Here is an 18198-nt window from a genome sequence, read left to right on the forward strand (position 1 = left end):
CAGTATATACATCTGCATAAGTAGATGTGTTTTTCAAGTACTTTTGTAAATTCCCTGTACTATTTCTTTTTCTCCTTCACAGCATTGGTGCCTGAGCTTTACTCTTAAATATTGTTTTGCAGCTAACCCTAAATAACAGTTCCTTTAGTTCGTATAAACCCATTGCTTAAATCAGTCACTCCATGAAATAAAGGACTGAATAGCCAGGCTGCCAAATTGTTTACTTTTTGTTTGAAAGTAGGTGGGTGCTGTTTAATATGAACATTTTGACAGTATTTGAGAAAATTCATGAATATTTGTATTAAATTGTTTACAGTATATTTTTTCAGTCAGGACTTATATAGATTTACTAAGGTTGCAAAAAATTTCCATAAAGGTTACATTTGTAACTTTCTTTTGTGGTTGACTGAGCTGGTGTCCCAAAACAGTTGATTGACCAAGCAGAATCATAATATTTTTTACCAAACTAAGGTTGCGTATACCAGAATAAGCACATCACATCATTTAGCCCTTAGGGTCCTCTGCACAAGCTTTTCCTGGTAGCAGTGGCGGCTAGGCCCAGTCAATGCCTGAACAGGGCAGAACTAGACTGAACTGATCCATATTTTACAGCATAATCCTTTATACGCCTGCTTCTTTAAAAAGAAGTCGAAGCAGATTTGCAAAGAAACTTGACACATTCTACATTTGCAGCCTTAAAATGACAGTGGTGCAACAACCAATCACAATCATCTTTGCAGGAAAGCCAGGAGAACTGATCTTCAATATTGCTTGCATGCCACCAATCTCTGAGCGGTGTAAGATTCCAGGGGTTCCAAGGTTCGGTTTTCTTGGAATAAGGGACAGCGGAGACTGTGGTATCTTTAGGATACAGTGGTACCTCAGGTTACATACGCTTCAGGTTACAGACTCCGCTAACCCAGAAATAGTACCTGGAGTTAAGAACTTTGCTTCAGGATGAGAACAGAATACAGTGGTACCTCGGGTTAAGAACTTAATTCATTCTGGAGGTCCGTTCTTAACCTGAAACTGTTTTTAACCTGAAGCACCACTTTAGCTAATGGGGCCTCCTGCTGCCACTGCGCCGCCGGAGCACGATTTCTGTTCTCATCCTGAAGCAAAGTTCTTAACCTGAAGCACTATTTCTGGGTTAGCGGAGTCTGTAACCTGAAGCGTATGTAACCAGAAGTGTATGTAACCCAAGGTACCACTGTAATGGGATTCTGTGGATAAGGGAAGGAGACACAGGTTGCATTAAGATTCCAAGAGTAATGTTTGCATATACCTTTTTGAATTTAATTAGGTTTATTTGTTAAGGGTCTGTGAATCACTCCGGCTTAATAGTGAACTCATGTGTTTAGTGCCAAGAGAAATGGAACCAAAAGCGGGTTTCATTTTCCAAGTAGCCAGTGTTGCATTTTGCAGTAGGCAAAAAGCCATTTCCCAGATAAGTCATAACATTTGTATCTGCAGTGTGGATTGTGGGTTCCCGGGTGTTACTGGTGCTTTGTGGGTGTCACTTGTGACATAGCTTTTCCTCCCTGCTCAACCACATTTTGTTAATTGCTCAGACATGCAGCACTACTGTGTACATGTTTTGAAAGTTATTCTGAGGTTGTGAATTCCCCTGCTCCACCTTCCCAACTGTCTAATGCAGGCATGGCCAAACTTGGCCCTCCAACGGTTTTTGGGACTACAACTCCCATCATCCCTAGCTAACAGGACCAGTGGTCAGGGATGATGGGAACTGTAGTCCCAAAACAGCTGGAGGGCCAAGTTTGGCCATGCCTGGCTAACGTAACATCAACATTTAATCAAAGACTGTATTATTGGATGCTCTGGAACCCCTGCATTCAAACTCTCCATTTTTTGCTTAAATGTATTTATGTTCTTCCATAATTTAGGGAGGAGCAGTAGATTTCCTATGCTGCCTCTAACCCAATTCCATATTGCTTACCTCTATACTTGTATCATGGAAATTACCCTTATGTGCATCAGCTCATGCTCTGGAGTCCACCTCCAATGTTGCAGGAGCAGCAAAAAGCCATAAAGCTACTGGCCTACCAAAATATAGTGGAAATGGGCTAGTGTTGTTTATATCGGAAAGGTAAATTCCATGTGGGTTCTGAAGCATGGGTGTGCCCTTTGCAAAAAGTATATATCATAAAGAATAGAAAAGTATACATCATTTTCTTCATGCACCTGCCTGTCTGTATAGACCTCAACACTATGCTGTATTTATTTTGTGTGTTTTAACACTGTTCAGATCAACAGATTGCTAATGCCAATAGCTGTATAATTCTCCTCCCCCCACTTCCCAGGCAATCCATTACTGCACAGTCCAATGTTGGATCTGGACAGTGAAGTACGCTCCTCCTCACTTGGCCATCTCAGTCGGAGTGCTTCACTGAAAAGAGGCAGCAGCAATCAGTCCAGTCGTGATGAAAGTAGGTGCTGAGATTTTATTTCTTCTTCTGCTTTTTGAGAAACCGGTGTTGCAATTTGATGCTGGTGTGATGCCCTGATCATGTCTGCCTGCTTGCACAATGGGAATCTTTTTGTGCAACAGGAATTCTGGTTTCTCATCTTCCCCAAACCCGTGTGCCCCCAGAATCTGCTCTGGGGGGATGCTCCAACCCTCTGAAGCAGATTATTGGGTTGTGGGGAGAATGTTTGGGCGCGTAAGCAGATGCCTACTTTCTCAGTGCCCTTGTTTTTTATCCTTTTGTAAACAGCTTAGAGGTTTTCTTACAATCAAGTGATACATACATCATGTTAAATAAATCCACGAATCAGGAAGTTTTCCTGGCTTATTTCTCACCTCTTCCATAAACTCACTAGGTGTCTTTAAGCATCCAGTACTGTTCATGCCATTTCATGCCATTTCATCCTGAGACTTCAGTTGTAAGGATTACAATAGAATAATTGTGTGAAGTGGTTTGAATGTTATATAGAGCTATGTAGATTGGTGATGATGATTTTTTTTCTCCGCATCCTCACAGCATCCTTACAGTGTTCTGTCACCAGAACTTGAAACCTATGAGAAACTAATCAGATTATTTCTTCTACCATGATGGAATCCTGTCCTGGCCCCCTCGTAGCAGCATGTTTCTCAGATGATTGTTAATCAGTTAAAATTCCTTCTTGATGTGAGCACCTCTGTAATTGCCTAAGGTTAAACTTGTAAAGCAGACGAATTCCAATGACACATCTACAATTGAAAACAATTCCTTACCGATGATCCTTCAGTAGTTAACTGCTGGTTTTGTTGCCCCTTTTCCAGCTTGGCGATTTAAAGCTCCTCAGCAGGTGGCGTTTGTCGAAAAGCTAACAAAGCTTGTCGTAAGCCAGCTCCCCAACTTCTGGAAACTCTGGATTTCTTATGTGAATGGGAGCCTCTTTAGTGAGGTATGGCATTCAGTCTTTCCCATACTTTCAGCTGTATACAGTTCTTGGAGGAACATGACATCTTTCTCCAGGTTTCTTTTGTTTATGTATCAGTCATGCTTTGTAGTCTCTCAGTCCCCTCTTGCTAGCCAAAACAGATGAAGAGCCTTGGAACAGCCGGTGTGAGACTTGTCAATGCAACTGGATTGAAACTGCTTCCTTACACTTCTTGAGATCCAATATGTCTAGTGGTTAGAGTATCAAATTAGCCTGGGGATATTGAGGTTCATATCTCCCCAAGCTCACTGAATGACCTCAAACAAAGGACTATTTCTAAGCCTGACCTATGTCTCAGGGCTCTTCTGAGGAAAGATTTGGTGGAGGAGAGGAGAGGGAAGCAGATCCAAGTATACTGCGTTGAATGCTTGAGAGGAAAGCGGAATATAAACCTAATAGAGTGGTACCTCAGGTTAAGAACTTAATTCATTCCAGAGGTCCGTTCTTAACCTGAAGCACCACTTTAGCTAATGGGGCCTTCCCCTGCTGCTGCCGCCACCACCACTGCACGATTTCTGTTCTCATCCTGAAGCAAAGTTCTTAACCCGAGGTACTATTTCTGGGTTAGAGGAGTCTGTAACCTGAAGCGTCTGTAACCCGAGGTACCACTGTACATAATAATAATGCCTTTTTTGTCTGGTTCTGCTGCAGACCAGCATCAGTGATTAGCAACACTGATCAGCTGCCAAAGGTACAGCGAGGGCCCCTGCTACTCTGGCATGCCTTCCCTCTCTTGATGGTGGGCATGGCGGAGGGGATTGGGTCCCTCTGTCCCCCTGCATGTCAGTCCTGACAGCAGCTCCCCTTCATTACCTTATTTCTACTACCGCACCGAAGATCAGCCACAACTGCCGCTGACCCTGGATTTCTGTATGGCAGATGAGAGGGCTGAAAAGGATGAGTTCTCATACCTATTAAAGGGGCATTAAATATTGTGCCCCCCAAACCTGGAGCCCCCCATCTTCTGAGAGGACAAGGGTCCTCCATTATTTTCCTCTAGTACTTTTGACGTCTGGACTTTCATATGAACCCAAAGTTCAACATCCAGTACACTTCTGGGTGCCTTAAAATGAAGTCCACACTTAAGCAGGCAGGGAGAGAAGCAGTTTGGGGTTTCATCCCACTTAGCCCATAATTTTTATGGCTGTTCTGAATTTCTGACAATTTACAGCTAAAAGGACAGTTGAGCATAGACACTGAGGCACAAAGAAGCAAACAAAAAACCCCACAGGGGCCTCATGTAGTCATGAAAGTGATGAGCAATGATTGAAAGGAAACGACCAGTAATAAAGGAACTGTGATTTATTTTCTTGAAGTTATAAGGGTGATCTGTATTTCTTTAAAAATGCACACGTTTTGGTTAGGGTTTTCAGTTTTTTTCAACAGAAGGTTTGTAGCTAAACGGAGACCCATTTCTGTGTACAGATTGAATCTGTACACAAAACTAACCGTTGGTACTTACCACAGAGGTCTGTATAGGTAGGTGCTTAACTATTCAGCAAAATCAGTGGTGGGTGGAAGGGAATCAGTAGCTTTGGTGCACCTTTACGTGTTTCTAGAATCTATAGGGTTGAGCGGGAGCAGAGGACCTCTGATTTTAACTCCTTGCACAAAGATGGAGTCATCCATTGCTCTGTCACATTCTCCCTCTGATCAACTTGTCCAGACTGAACAACACAGGAAGTAAGCAAAACAGGTTTAATGAATATTGAAAATTTGCAAGGTATACAGACAGGCCGAGTTGAATCAGCTTCCTATGTTTAGCAAATATTTAAATGGGGCAGTACATACTTAGGCTCATTCTTAGTAGGCAGGGTCTGATTATTACTTTAGAAAGTGGAAAGTATAGAAAAAGGGTTTTTTGTAGCTGACAGACTTGTCTCTGTATACTTGAATGTAATATAGGAAATGTGAACTCCATTATTGCCATTTTAGTTTCACCCATATTAGAAACATCACTTTTTAAAAATAAAAAAGAAAGACAACAAGTTTTATCATTAAAAAAAATGATAAAACTTTTCCAAACTCCAGTTTTGCTATCATCACTACTGTCCATTAGATCAGTGTTTCCCAACCGGTGTTCCGCGGCACACTAGTGTGCCGCGAGACGGTGCCCGGTGTGCCGTGGGAGGGAGGTGGGTGAGTCGGGCGGCGAGAGGCGGGGCGGCGGCGGCGAGGATCCGCGTCGAGCCGGGGGCGGCTCCGCGGTGGTGGTGCCAAGGTTTCTCTCTTCATTCTCCCCTCACACACACACACACAGAGGAAATAACACAGGATCAGCTGACAGGACCCGGCCAATGGGGCAGTGGCGGGGCAGCGCGCGCAAAAGGGAGGAGCGCGAGACGGCGGCGGCGCAGGGCGGGAGGGCGGCGCATTGCGCGTGCTCAAACCTGCCCTCCGAGGCGCAGAGGGGAGCTGGGCAAGCGCCTTCTTCAACCACGCGCTCGTTTAAAAGTTTCTCTTTCAAAAAGGAAACGTGGGTTTCTTCCACCCCATTGGCTGCGACTCCGCCCACTCCGTCCTCCCCCTCGCCCGCCCGCGGCGCCTCACTCCTCAGCCTCCGCCATGTACCGCTCGCTCCGCTCCCTCCAGCGCCTGAGTTGCGCCAGGGGCGCCGCCGTCCACGCGCGCTAGAGGGGCCCGCCGACCTGCAGCCGCCACGCGCAGCCACGGAGGATGGTGAGCGGCGCCCCCCCCGCTGCGCGCGCAATGGAGGGAGGGAGGGAGGCGCAAGGGCGTCAGAGGTGACCTTTGCCGGCCTCTTGCGGGACAGGCGCCTCCTGCACAGCGGAGGATCGGGCCCCTTCCCGCCTCCCGCCTTTGTGGGCCTGACGCGGCCTCAGGGTTCCCTCCCTCTCTCCACATATATAAATTGGCTTTTATTATTAGCGCTTTCGCATTCCTTTTTCTCCCTCCCAGGAGCTCCGTGGGGGGGGGGCTCCCCGCCATTTACCCCCCCCCCACAACAACCCTGTGAGGGAGGCCGGGCTGAGAGGATTCCAACCCGCGTACGCCCCCGCTGCTTCCTTCAAGTGGCATCCTGGGCAAGGACAACATTTGACGGCCCCTCCCTCAAATATCCCTCATTTTCGCAATAATTCATTTTGTAACAGCTGCTTTTTCCAACGGATCTGTTCAGTGTTGTTATTTGCGCCCCTCTGCCGCCAGCAGCGTCCCAAATCCAGCGCTGCTCCCCTCCTTAGGATGCCAAGCACTCTGAATTGGGAAGTGGCCCCCTTGGGAAGAGGGAGGCTTGCCTCCAAGTAAAGATGAATATGAAAGTACCTTGTTTTTAAGGGCCTGCGGTGGTGGTGGCTGTTTAACATCCAAGGCTCACAACACAAAAACACAAAACTACATTACATGGGACAGTGGTACCTCGGGTAACTGAGGCTTCAGGTTACAGACTCCACTAACCCAGAAATATTGCCTTGGGTTAAGAACTTTGCTTCAGGATGAGAACAGAAATCGTGCTCCAGCATTCAATTTTTTTTATAATAATCTAAAAAAGTTAACTACAGCTTTGAAACTTCCCAGGAGAGGCCGCCCAGTGCGGGGCTCTCACCGTCTGCCTGCCTGGCTGCCTGCGAGCTCGGCGGGCAGCGCCTCCGTCCACAGCGCCCGCCTCGCGGCTCTCATTCCCTGCCCCTGCCAAAGCTCACCCAGCCAAGCCGCGCTCTCCTTCCTGCCTCGCTTTGCTGACTCCTCCCCCCCCACCCCCAAAGCTTGGAGGTTCCCCGTCGCCAGCCCGCAGGTTTGACCCCCTTCTCACACCTGTTCGCGCTCCTTGCACGGAATGGGGCGGATGGGGAGGAACGGGGCTCGCCGCTGCCTCCGCTCGCCCTCCCCTCCTCCGCCGGCAGTCCCACGATTCTTGGCTTTTTGGCGGTTGGCACAGAAGGAAGGCAGGGGGGGGGAATTGAAACTTACACTTTCGTGCGTCCCTCCCGGCGTGACGCTGCGCGCTGACGTCACGGGGCTGTGGTGTGCCTCGAGATTTTTTTCAAGAAACAAGTGTGCCTTTGCCCAAAAAAGGTTGGGAAACACTGCATTAGATGTCATTCACTTGTAACAATATGTGAAGGCTGCAATCATAACCCCTGGACAGCAGCAGCAAGACTGGATAAAGTGCATCCACCGCTCTGGCTCTTGTGCAGGCCCAGGGCACAAGGTGGTGGTGGTGGTGGTGGAGGAGGAGGAGCCAGGGAAAATACCCCTTCACTGTGGCAGCTTCCAAGCTAGTAGAGTGAAGAGTCCTAGATTGGACCTGTCGTCAAATGGTGGCAGCAGGGTCTGCACAAGATCTGAGTCGTCACATGGTGGCAGCAGGGTCTGCACAAGATCTGAGACACCCCATTGACAGTGGCTTCTGCATTGGGGTGCTCCTCTCCAACAGAAGCCCTGGTTGTCTCCCGCTTGGACTACTGCTCTATGTGTGGCTACCTTTGAAGGTGCCTCGGAAACTACAAGTAATCCAGAATGCGGCAGCTAGACTGATGACTGGGAGTGGCCGCGGGACCATATAACACCAGTCCTAAAGGATCTTCACTGGCTCCCAGTACGTTTCCAAGCACAATTCAAAGTGTTGGTGCTGATCTTTAAAGCCCTAATCCAGGCATCATCAAACTCGGCCCTCCAGATGTTTTGGGACTACAACTCCCATCATCCCTAGCTAACAGGACCAGTGGTCAGGGAAGATGGGAATTGTAGTCCCAAATATAGCTGTCAACTTTTCCCTTTTCTTGCGAGGAATCCTATTCGGAATAAGGGAATTTCCCTTTTAAAAAGGGAAACATTGACAGCTATGGTCCCAAAACATCTGGAGGGCCGAGTTTGGGGATGCCTGCCTTAAAGAGCCTCGGCCCAGTATACCTGAAGGAGTGTCTCCACCCCCATCATTCAGCCCAGACACTGAGGTCCTTCCGGTGGTTCCCTCACTGTGAGAAGCAAAGTTACAGAGAACCAGGCAGAGGGCCTTCTCAGTAGTGGCACCCTCCCTGTGGAAGGCACTCCCTTCAGATGTCAAGGAGATAAAGAATTACACAACTTCTAGGAGACATCTGAAGGCAGTCCTGTATTGGGAGGTTTTTAATGCTTGATGTTTTTATTATGTTTTTAGATATGCTGTAAGTCGCCCAGAGTGGCTATGGAAACCTACTGCTACTACTATTACCACTACTACACTACTACATTAGTCTTCTATGATTTATTAATTTGCCAAAGTTTTCTGGCATGTTGATATGTTTGATCTAAGCATGAATTTTCTACTGTTTCTTAAACTAATCAGACTTTGTCTATTAAGAATTAACCTGGACATATACCATTACTAAGATAAAATTCATAGACCTGCTGATTTGTTCCAGATGAATGTTTGCAATAGCCATCAGCCGTAGTATCTCTGTTGTTGTTTTTCTGTTTCCCAAGACTGCCGAAAAATCAGGCCAAATGGAAAGATCAAAGAAGAATGCTAGACAAAGACAGAATGATTTCAAGGTAAGTAGGTGTGCAGCCACCCAAAGTGGAAGGGTGTAAAACCGTTGAAGACCAGCAGGGGTTTATTTTTAATAATATATTGTAATGGGATGACCTAATGAGACATACAGTCCTCAGTGCACTCAAGCTGCTACCACCCGATCAAGAAGATACTGGTTTTAAAGCTCTATGAGCTCTCCATCCTTACTGCGCCTAGCACCATGCTTCACCCATTTATTTGTTTGCACTTCAGATAGCTGGTGCAGTTAGGCAGGGCAGGAATTGGCTCTCTCTGATGTGGCAGACCTGCAGTAGATTCTCTGGACATTCACATATTATACACATAATAGCCTTTCCATTGTCTATTTATTGCAAATTAGGCATAAGTTAAATAAAATTGGATGAGAGGGGGGAATGAGCAGGAGAAACCCCATTTATGGTCTGTTGTTGTTTTAGTTGATATATGCATTGAATTAGAAATAAGTAGAATAATTTAGCAGTTAGCTCACCATGAATGTCTCCCTTGTTCTCTTTTAATGGCAATGGTACCGACCTGAGAGGTGCCGGAACTGAGTTCCAGTGAGTTCCATCTGAAAAAGCCCTGGTCTTAAGAATTACCGTATTTTTCACTCTATAAGATGCACCAGACCATAAGACGCACCTAGTTTACGGAGGAGGAAAACAAGAAAAAAATATTCTGAATCCCAGAAGCCAGAACAGTAAGAGGGATCATTTCGCAGTGATCCCTCTTGCTGTTCTGGCTTCTGGGATAGCTGCGCAGCCTGCATTCGCTCCATAAGACACACATACATTTCCCCTTACTTTTTAGGAGGGAAAAAGTGAGTCTTATAGAGCAAAAAAATACGGTAACTGGTTACATAAAACACAGCGTTACACATGTTCCGGTGTTTATCCACGAAATGTTTCCTTTTCCTGTTGTAGATGATGATTCAGCAAGTGATGAAGTCCCTGGTCAAACTGATCCGAGGTGCTTTGCTTCCATTCAGCCTTGGAGAAAGTGAACTGAGAGAATATGGTGGCTGGGAGATGAAATCTGAACTTTCTGGCCAGTGGTTACCTCATGTCATCCAGACAGTTAGGTAAGTACTGTGGTAACTCAGTAGACCATCTGTGTGCATTGGGATAAGTGACATGGGGTTAAGCTTCAGGGAGCTGTGTTCTCTGACCCAGTCGTGGGTCCTGTGTGAAGCCAAACAATTGGGAGTCATGGTGTTATGACAGCTTGGCCCTGATCCAGATCAACAACCCAGAGAAATGGATGGCTGAGACCCAGAGAGCAAAAGCAAGAAGGTGTAAACGGTATTTAAGCAGTGCAACTATCCAGGTGTCCGCTCAGTACCTTTACTGGGGTAGATTGCTGACAAATAGTATTTATAGAAATTATGGCAAGTGGGAAGTACTCAGAAGATGGAATCAGGCATCAGCTTGTTAGCTAGGGGTTGGGGAGAAAACACAAAAGCAGAGTGTGTTATCAAAGCATCAGTATTGTCACCTCTAGGCTTCTTGGGACCATGTAGTGACACACACACAAATAAGGAGAAAATATTTATTTATTTAGAATGCTTAAATATTAGTTTATAGCTCCGGAACACAATCCAAACAGCTCTTTAAAGTTCTTCAAATGATTCTACCGAATCAGGAATGGAAATTGTTACGTCCATATGAAACCAGGATAGAATCTACACACATATAAAAATGGAGTGAAAATGCTTTTTTAAAAAAAGTTTTGAAAAATACGTTGAATTTTGCATAGCTCCGTATCGCCATCTAGTGTCACATTTGTATATTGCACTTAAAGCTTGTACGGGTATAACACACTTAAAGCTTCCTATTTGCAGCTGTATAGCTGAGTCCCAGGATTATTCAGACAGCATTTCCTGAATGATCCTTGTTCTTCCCTGGTGTCATCCAGGTAACTGCTCCCACTGAGGTCCTCTAATGCAAAGGAAAGGAGTTGAGCAGCTAGAAGTTGCTCAGCTCTGTGATGGAGGCAAATCTTCCATTGCTCCCAGGCAACAGCACCTGCTTAGGTCTTCTGAGGCAAGGAAAGGGAGCTTAGCAGCTGGATCACACACTGTCCAAGAAAGAAGTGGCCTCTCTTGCCAGCAGTTGGTAATTTCCCAGGCAGTGCAGAGTGTATTAAGTTTGAGAATGGAATTAATTACCCAGTACAGATGAATAATGATAGCATAGTGGCTCTCACAGAAAAGAGGGAGGTGCTGTGATTTTGTGGGTTTTTTAAGCCTACTTCTCTTCAAATCTTAGGGTTCTCAAGAAATTATGACTCCCCTTAGCACCTGAACTACATCAAAAACTATAACTTCACATTATTTCCCTCATTTTCCAGGCTTAGTTATGAATCTCTTGCTGCACTTGAAATACCAAATGATATGCTTCAGATCATCCAGGATCTTATTTTGGATCTCAGAGTTCGCTGTATAATGATCACATTACAGCATACAGCTGAAGGTAGTAAAAGACACTTTATTTATCTGTCTTGTTGGGTGTATATCAACACGAGTGTCCTTCTGATGGGATTTTTTTCCTAAATGATGTTATCCTCTTTGTGATTTTTACCTTCATATATGTCGGGCGTACTATTAGATGCTCTTATTTTCAAGTGTTTTAGTAAACTGGGTGTACTGCTGTGTCATCATATTAAAAGTAGAAATGACAATTCAGCAAAGGATTACAAGTATCGGTCTTCGCAACAGTCATTTTCACTCTTGTGGCTTCAATATGCTGCATTAGTGTTATATCATAAAACAACTATTTCACACATAATCTCTGTGACACAGCATGGTTTATATCCAACCTGTTACATGCCTGTAATTAGCTGACTTGCCTTGCTGTAAGCATGTTTGATGCGTAATAAAGCTGCTGCCATCTTTTTAAGGTACCAGCGACAATGTATTTGGATGACAAATCACTACAGTGATAGACAGAGGGCTTTCCTCATTTTTATTTTTACCGAAAAATAACCATCTAAAAACTTGTCTCATTTTGCAGATGTAAAGAGATTAGCTGAAAAAGAAGACTGGGTGGTGGACAATGAAGGCCTAACCAGTTTGGTGAGTATGCTGCTATGTCTTTAGGCATCTGTATTGAATGATGGATTCTGTAGTCTAAGTCCAACTCCCTGCTCAGTATGAAACTGGCGGGGGGGGGGGTCTTGGGCCTAGTATTCGTTTCAGCCTAATCTACTTCAATGGGTGCGTTATGAGGATATAGTAGCTTAACCCCATTCATGAGTTGCTGGTGAAAAGTAGCCTCGTTTCTTCTCACTCTTCTGTGAAAATCCCACCCTTTTCTATCCCCTCATATCAGTGAAAACACTGATACATGCCCTAGTCATCTTCTCCTGATAAGCCAGGATCAATGTTAGTAAATGCAATTACATTTATTTAAATTTCTACGTATATCAGTATATGGAGAGCTAGTAAAATATCAGACTAGAATCAAGTTCCAACTCAGTCTTGCTGTGTTACTATTTCTCAGCCTGCGATTCGTTAAGGGGAGAGGAGAGCCCTGTATTGTTAACTGGATAGATAAGGTATTTTTAATAATTAGATAGTAACATTGACTTCCAATTAACATGGCACTATAGCTGTTACACAATATAACGAGCATATAAATCCCTGTATGGTCTGACTGGACATTGAGAGCGGGAGCTTTAATAGATGGTTGATTGGAAACCAGGACTATTCCACTGCAGTCATGATTTCTAGGTTTCAGAAGTAATTTCTTGTTTATTCTCTACCTTTTAGCCATCCCAGTTTGAGCAGTGTATTGTGCATTCTGTGCAGTCGCTTAAAGGTGTCCTGGACTGCAAACCTGGAGAGACCAGCGTAAGTCATGTCAGGTCGTGTTTGGGGAAATTCAAGGGTATGAATAGCATGATGGACACTGAAATCATTTCAACTTCTTACGTATATGGAACAATAATTTGTTCCTTACACACTCCTCAGGATAAATGGAAGGGATTATAAGGAATTACTAATAATGCTATTCAGATAAGTAAAGAGGTTATTCAAATACTATTTGTAGTGCCACTGCATCACACAAACAATGGTAATGCTGGAAAAATGACATTAGCATTCCTCTTCCCATATAACTCCACCCTGCCTGTGCATTTTCTTCATTCTAACATTACCAGGAATGGCATGAGATAGAGCGAAGAGGAAGTTCTAAGTCTGGCCTTAAGATTTTACTGTTCTACTCTATCGCCATAATATGCTGTCCTCATGTTTTTGTCTTATTAATTTAAAAGGTTTTTTTCCCTGCTTGCTTTTCTCAGTTGCCATTTTCTGTTTCTTTAGGTTTTTCAGCATCCAAAAATACAGGAAGAGGTGTGCCGACTGAGCACTGATATTATGCAGGTAATACAAACGTGTGGCTTTAGGCAGTTCTCTTAGCAGTAAATGTGTGTCTGTTGAATTCTACATACTTGAGAAATCGAGGAGAGCATTCGCTTTTCATACAGTTGGCATTTAGTCTAATTCAGTCAGGGGTGGGTTAGAGGGTTCAAGAGTAGGCAGCTCAGAATGTTAACTCTTCCCTCTCAAATATGAGTTTGTGTTGTGCGAAGCTGCCTTAGAGCTAGTCCTGACTCAGAATTGCATGGACCCTGCCTCTTCCATGTACAACTGGAGATCATGAGTCGGAGGGAGGCCTGACTGCAAATGACCAAGCCATGTAGCTGAACAGAGGGGTCTGAACTGAGGCCTGCAGATTTGAGAGAGGGAGGAGTTCACATTTCAGATACACAAATACACAACTGCTTTGTGCAACCAAGAACAGTGTGTGCTATTTAAAGCCTGCTTCAGGATTAAACAACTTCTTCCACTGATTTCTTCCTGCAAGTCTATCCTCCATCTGCATTTGCCTTTTGAAGAAAAGACAGAGCTGGGGTGTGTTTTCCTCATAATGTGCAGTTCCTGCTTTTAGCAACAGGCACAACTGAAACATGAAGAACTGCAACCATTGATACAGGCATACACTTATTATAAAAGTGTGGGTTTGTTGTCATAGATTATACCTTCTATTAGTTTAATTTCAGCTCTCAAGTGGAGAGGTCTGAGTAATAAAATACAAAAAATGTGATGACACAGGCCATTAAAATTTGGTTAAATTGCAGGTTGTGAGAGTGAAGGGGGAAAACGCTATGAATATGTGGTTTGAGAGTTTACTATTGGCTAATGATGTTCCTAACAGTCAAAGTAGTGGTGTTAAATAGTGATTTCCCCCTCCGTTCATCCTTCACAGGTATTCATTGACTGCCTGGAACAGCTAAGTACCAAGCCTGATGGTGATGTAGATAATACACAGTAAGTAAAATAATCTGGTCGTGGTCTTTTTGGCAGTAATCAGTGTGCTACTTATTCCAAAGTTCAGCAAGTGGTTTCTGGTTGCGTTACTGCAGGCTTCCCCAACCTCAGCCCTCCAGATGTTTTGGCCTACAACTCCCGTGATCCCTAGCTAGCAGGACCAGTGGTCAGGGATGATGGGAATTGTAGTCTCAAAACATCTGGAGGGCCGAGGTTGAGGAAGCCTGCATTACTGGTAGATGTGCATGCAAAGAGTAAAATACCATTTCCCCATGGAGAAGGGTGCCATGCTTCTCATTAAGAGAAATCATCTGAGGCAGAGTTCCTTCTCATTCCCTCATTGTCTCAACCGCCAACACTGAAGCATATCTATTCAGCAGCATCTTTAGGTAGTCTTAGTTTATTGGTATTCTTCCAATGTTCTGGTTCTTGTTTTTGGAGTTGTTTCTATGGTGTTTTTTTAATTTAGATATTATGTTTCTGAACAAAAGACTTTAAAATGATGGCTTAGGCCAGAGATGGCAAACCTGTAGTCCCCCGGATTGTTATTGTATGACAACTTCCATCATTCATGGCTGTTGGCTATGCCAGCTGGAGAAAATGGCAATTTAAATCTGACATCTGGAGGGCCACATGTTTCCAGTCCATGACTTAGGCCAAGATTGTTCATGAGCTGTTAACTCCAGAGGTCCCATTGTATTCCAGCCATACTCCAAAAGGTCTAAGTCAGGCATGTCCAAAGTCTGTTTCGGGGGCCTAATCTGGCCCGCCAGTCGATCTAATCCCCGTGGCAGTATATGTCCTGGGGTAAAATCCTAAAAGAAGCTCAGCAACTTCAGTCCTAAATAAAAGCAACAACCTTGGTCAGTGTGTTCACTTCATCAAATCCTGCCCTCCTTGAAAAAAGTCTGGGCATCCCTGGTCTAAGTGCATGTCCATAATACTGTTAAACAGAATCATTCCTTCCCTGGGAGCTGCAGTTCTGTTAGGGAGGTTAAGAATTCTTACAGACCATTCTCAGCACCTTTTCTGAACTACAGGTTCTTCTTTGTGGGATCTGTGCAGTCTCACACAGTCTTTATATTTGAAATAAGGCCTAGCTCACTTCCCACCCACTGAAAGAGAGGGAACTGAAAATTCCTACAGATGCTGCCTGTATGACAGTGAAGAAAAAGAATTTGAACAGGAAGGTGAAAACCCATGTCCTTTGAGGTGTGGGAGCAGGCTTCCTGCCAAAACCTTTTCTCACCAAGCTCTTAAAAGTTCTTTAACGGGGCTTTGCATGGGCATAGATTCCATACTGCATAGATAAAATCTGACTTCACAGATGACCACTTGCAACAACTGCAGTTACAAATAGGCAACCTGTTTCTCTTTGGGTTTAAGTGGCGTAAACCCAATTTGAGTTAGTAGTATAGAGATACATTCTTAAGTGTTTAGAACAAGTACTTCACCAGTAACTTCTTACAAAATCTTTCAGTCTTTCAGCTGATGTTTCATCTTCAGATTTATTTGGAAGTATCCATGAAGACTCCAGTTTGTCTTTGGTAAGTGTGACATACACATACGGGCAGAGTAATCCAAATGATAGGAAGCTAGCGTCATATGTGCCAGTGTAAATTATGCTGGTGTAGCAAAAAGGTGCATCACAATCCAGAAATGAAAGTTGTTAAAATTAAAGCAAAGGAATACTTGTTAGGAATCGACGTGAGTGGTATCGCTCTTACCTTTTCTGAGCCCTTCATTCATCTACTTAAAAGTTGGTGTTGAGTTTGAATTGGTTACTGGCCTGAAGGTATATTTTAAATTAAAAAAAATCAGAATCCCACGTTTTTTCATATCCCTCCCAAGATCCAAAAGGAGTCCTCCATGTTATTAAATTTTCAGACGCATTATGTCTCATTCAGGTATTTGGGCATACATAGAACTAAAATCTAAATATGTATTTTTTTCATCATTAAGTATGGCCTTGTGTGGGATCAAATATATAAGGCTTTGTCTGGGTGGAAGCTCAATCTTGCTATTATGGACAGATTAGTTGCAATTAAGATGAAAGCCCTATCGAAAATTCTATTTATGTTCCGAACTCCCCTATTTAGACCTCTGTTAAACAGCTTCAGTTATGGCAAAGAGAGATTAGCATTACATTTTGAGGAGTTAAAAATGGCCTCTACCTTATGGAAGTGGTAGCCAAATAGCAATGATACAGAAACTCCACTGCCCACTCAAGGACAGGTAGGCAGTGTTGCATCAAGAATATTGTGGTTGGGGACAATGCTGTATAACAGACTTGCTGGTTCACCTATGCAAATAGGTTAGCAATTCATCTGAATACTGTGTTTGGTGCCCATGTTAAGGTTACACTTGTCTTTCAGAAAGTTCTATTTTAAAGTCTCAGTATTGCCCCATGGCCATAATTTGTAACCTTATCCTGATTCCTGTCTTAAACAACAGTTGCTTTCTTCTTAGCAAAATTGTTTACCTGTGTGCCTCTCTTGTGCCATTAATTCATTTTTCTTGTTGAAATCTTCCTTGATTTAGGAGCGGAGACTTTTAATTGTGCTTAGCAACTGCTGCTATCTAGAACGTCACACTTTCCTAAACCTAGCTGAACACTTTGAGAAACATGGCTTCCAAGGAGCTGAAAAAATCACTCAAGTAAGTATTTGATTGCAATTCTTTCAGTCTCAGTTTTCAGTAGGCTTCCAAAATAAATTATAAATAAGATTAGCACCACTGAGTAGAAATTTAATCTGCAGTTGCTCAGAAGCACATATGCTGGAGTTTCTACATCTTGTTCCTCAACTCTGTTTATTTTTTTTAATCTAGAGAATTTGGTTTTGTTGTTGTTTTTAACTTACATTGTTACCAAGTTGTTTTTTTAAGTACTCAGTCAGATTTCATGTCTGGGACTTACAACTTTAGATTTTTTTTTAAGTAGAATAAATGCACTACATCCATAGTTCGGCATATTCCACATTCATAAAGAAATATGTAGATTGACATAAGAACTGCCTTGCTAAATCAGAGCAAAATTTAATTTAGTCCGATATTCAGTGACAGCAGTCACAATACCTTGGGAAACTCATGCGTAGTGTATGCTGAGCACAGCCATTTACTGTGTGGCCTCAGCATCTGGTAATCAGAAGTATATATCTTCTGCACTTGGAGACTACATTGTCCTCAATTATAGCTGGTTCTTGTAAGATTTGCTATCTGCGAATTGTCCAATTCTTTGTAAAAAAAAATTTGAATCAATGACTAGTGTTGCATCATTGTAGCAATTAATTCCTTAAATGTATTGCATGCTGTGTGAAAAGGTAAAGATAGATGAGTTTCAAGCAAATGCACATAAACCAGAGTCTCTAGCCACATCCCTGCAGAATGAAGCCAAAATGCTCTGTTGTAAACCGATCTGAAACTACAGGACTGATAAAAAGACAGAGAAGCTGGTCAGGAAAATCTGTGTTGTTTCTGCAGATGGCAGCTGGACAGCAACCAGCCTGGAGACCTAAACTAGTAACCCTGCTGCAGAAGCAGGTTGGACTTAGGATGCAAAGCCTACCAGCCTGTCAGGGGATGGTTAGCTGCTTGTGCTTAAAATTGTGCCCCTTCAGAGTTTGTGCGACCCCACAAACCTCTGTGTGTGACAGAGCTCCTCAGACATGTCTGCTCTAGTCACTAGTAGAGTCTGACAGTGGCTGTCTGCGGAAGCGCTTCCAGCAAAGAAGTTCCTTAACGGAAACGCGTCTCCTGGACTCACGACGTGGCAGCTTCCGGCGAAGCATGGGTCTCCCTGCAGTTGCTTCTGACACCTCCCCGCTATTTTCGCTCGAAGTGTCTCTCACCCCTTTCTCTCCCCTGCTGCTTCCTGCCTGGGCTGCTGCGTCTCTCTCAGCATTACTGAGATCCTCCTCCAGAGACCCCGCGCTCC

The 18198-nt window shown here is 43.9% G+C and overlaps 1 protein-coding gene across 2 annotated transcripts in view; it reads left to right on the top strand.

Annotated features, from left to right (window-relative positions):
- EXOC2 (exocyst complex component 2) overlaps positions 1 to 18198 on the top strand; it is an 86695-nt gene that overhangs the window by 36165 nt on the left and 32332 nt on the right. For both annotated transcript variants that reach the window (XM_082234272.1, XM_082234273.1), the window contains exons 12-22: positions 2322 to 2447; positions 3284 to 3408; positions 8869 to 8937; positions 9859 to 10016; positions 11285 to 11406; positions 11947 to 12008; positions 12705 to 12785; positions 13257 to 13316; positions 14203 to 14264; positions 15745 to 15811; positions 16806 to 16922. In XM_082234272.1, coding sequence (XP_082090398.1) covers positions 2322 to 2447; positions 3284 to 3408; positions 8869 to 8937; positions 9859 to 10016; positions 11285 to 11406; positions 11947 to 12008; positions 12705 to 12785; positions 13257 to 13316; positions 14203 to 14264; positions 15745 to 15811; positions 16806 to 16922 — 1049 coding nt within the window. The remainder of the gene's footprint in view (positions 1 to 2321; positions 2448 to 3283; positions 3409 to 8868; positions 8938 to 9858; positions 10017 to 11284; positions 11407 to 11946; positions 12009 to 12704; positions 12786 to 13256; positions 13317 to 14202; positions 14265 to 15744; positions 15812 to 16805; positions 16923 to 18198) is intronic.

The sequence above is a fragment of the Podarcis vaucheri genome, assembly GCF_965113315.1.
Source record: "Podarcis vaucheri genome assembly, chromosome: 8".
NCBI lineage: Eukaryota > Metazoa > Chordata > Lepidosauria > Squamata > Lacertidae > Podarcis > Podarcis vaucheri.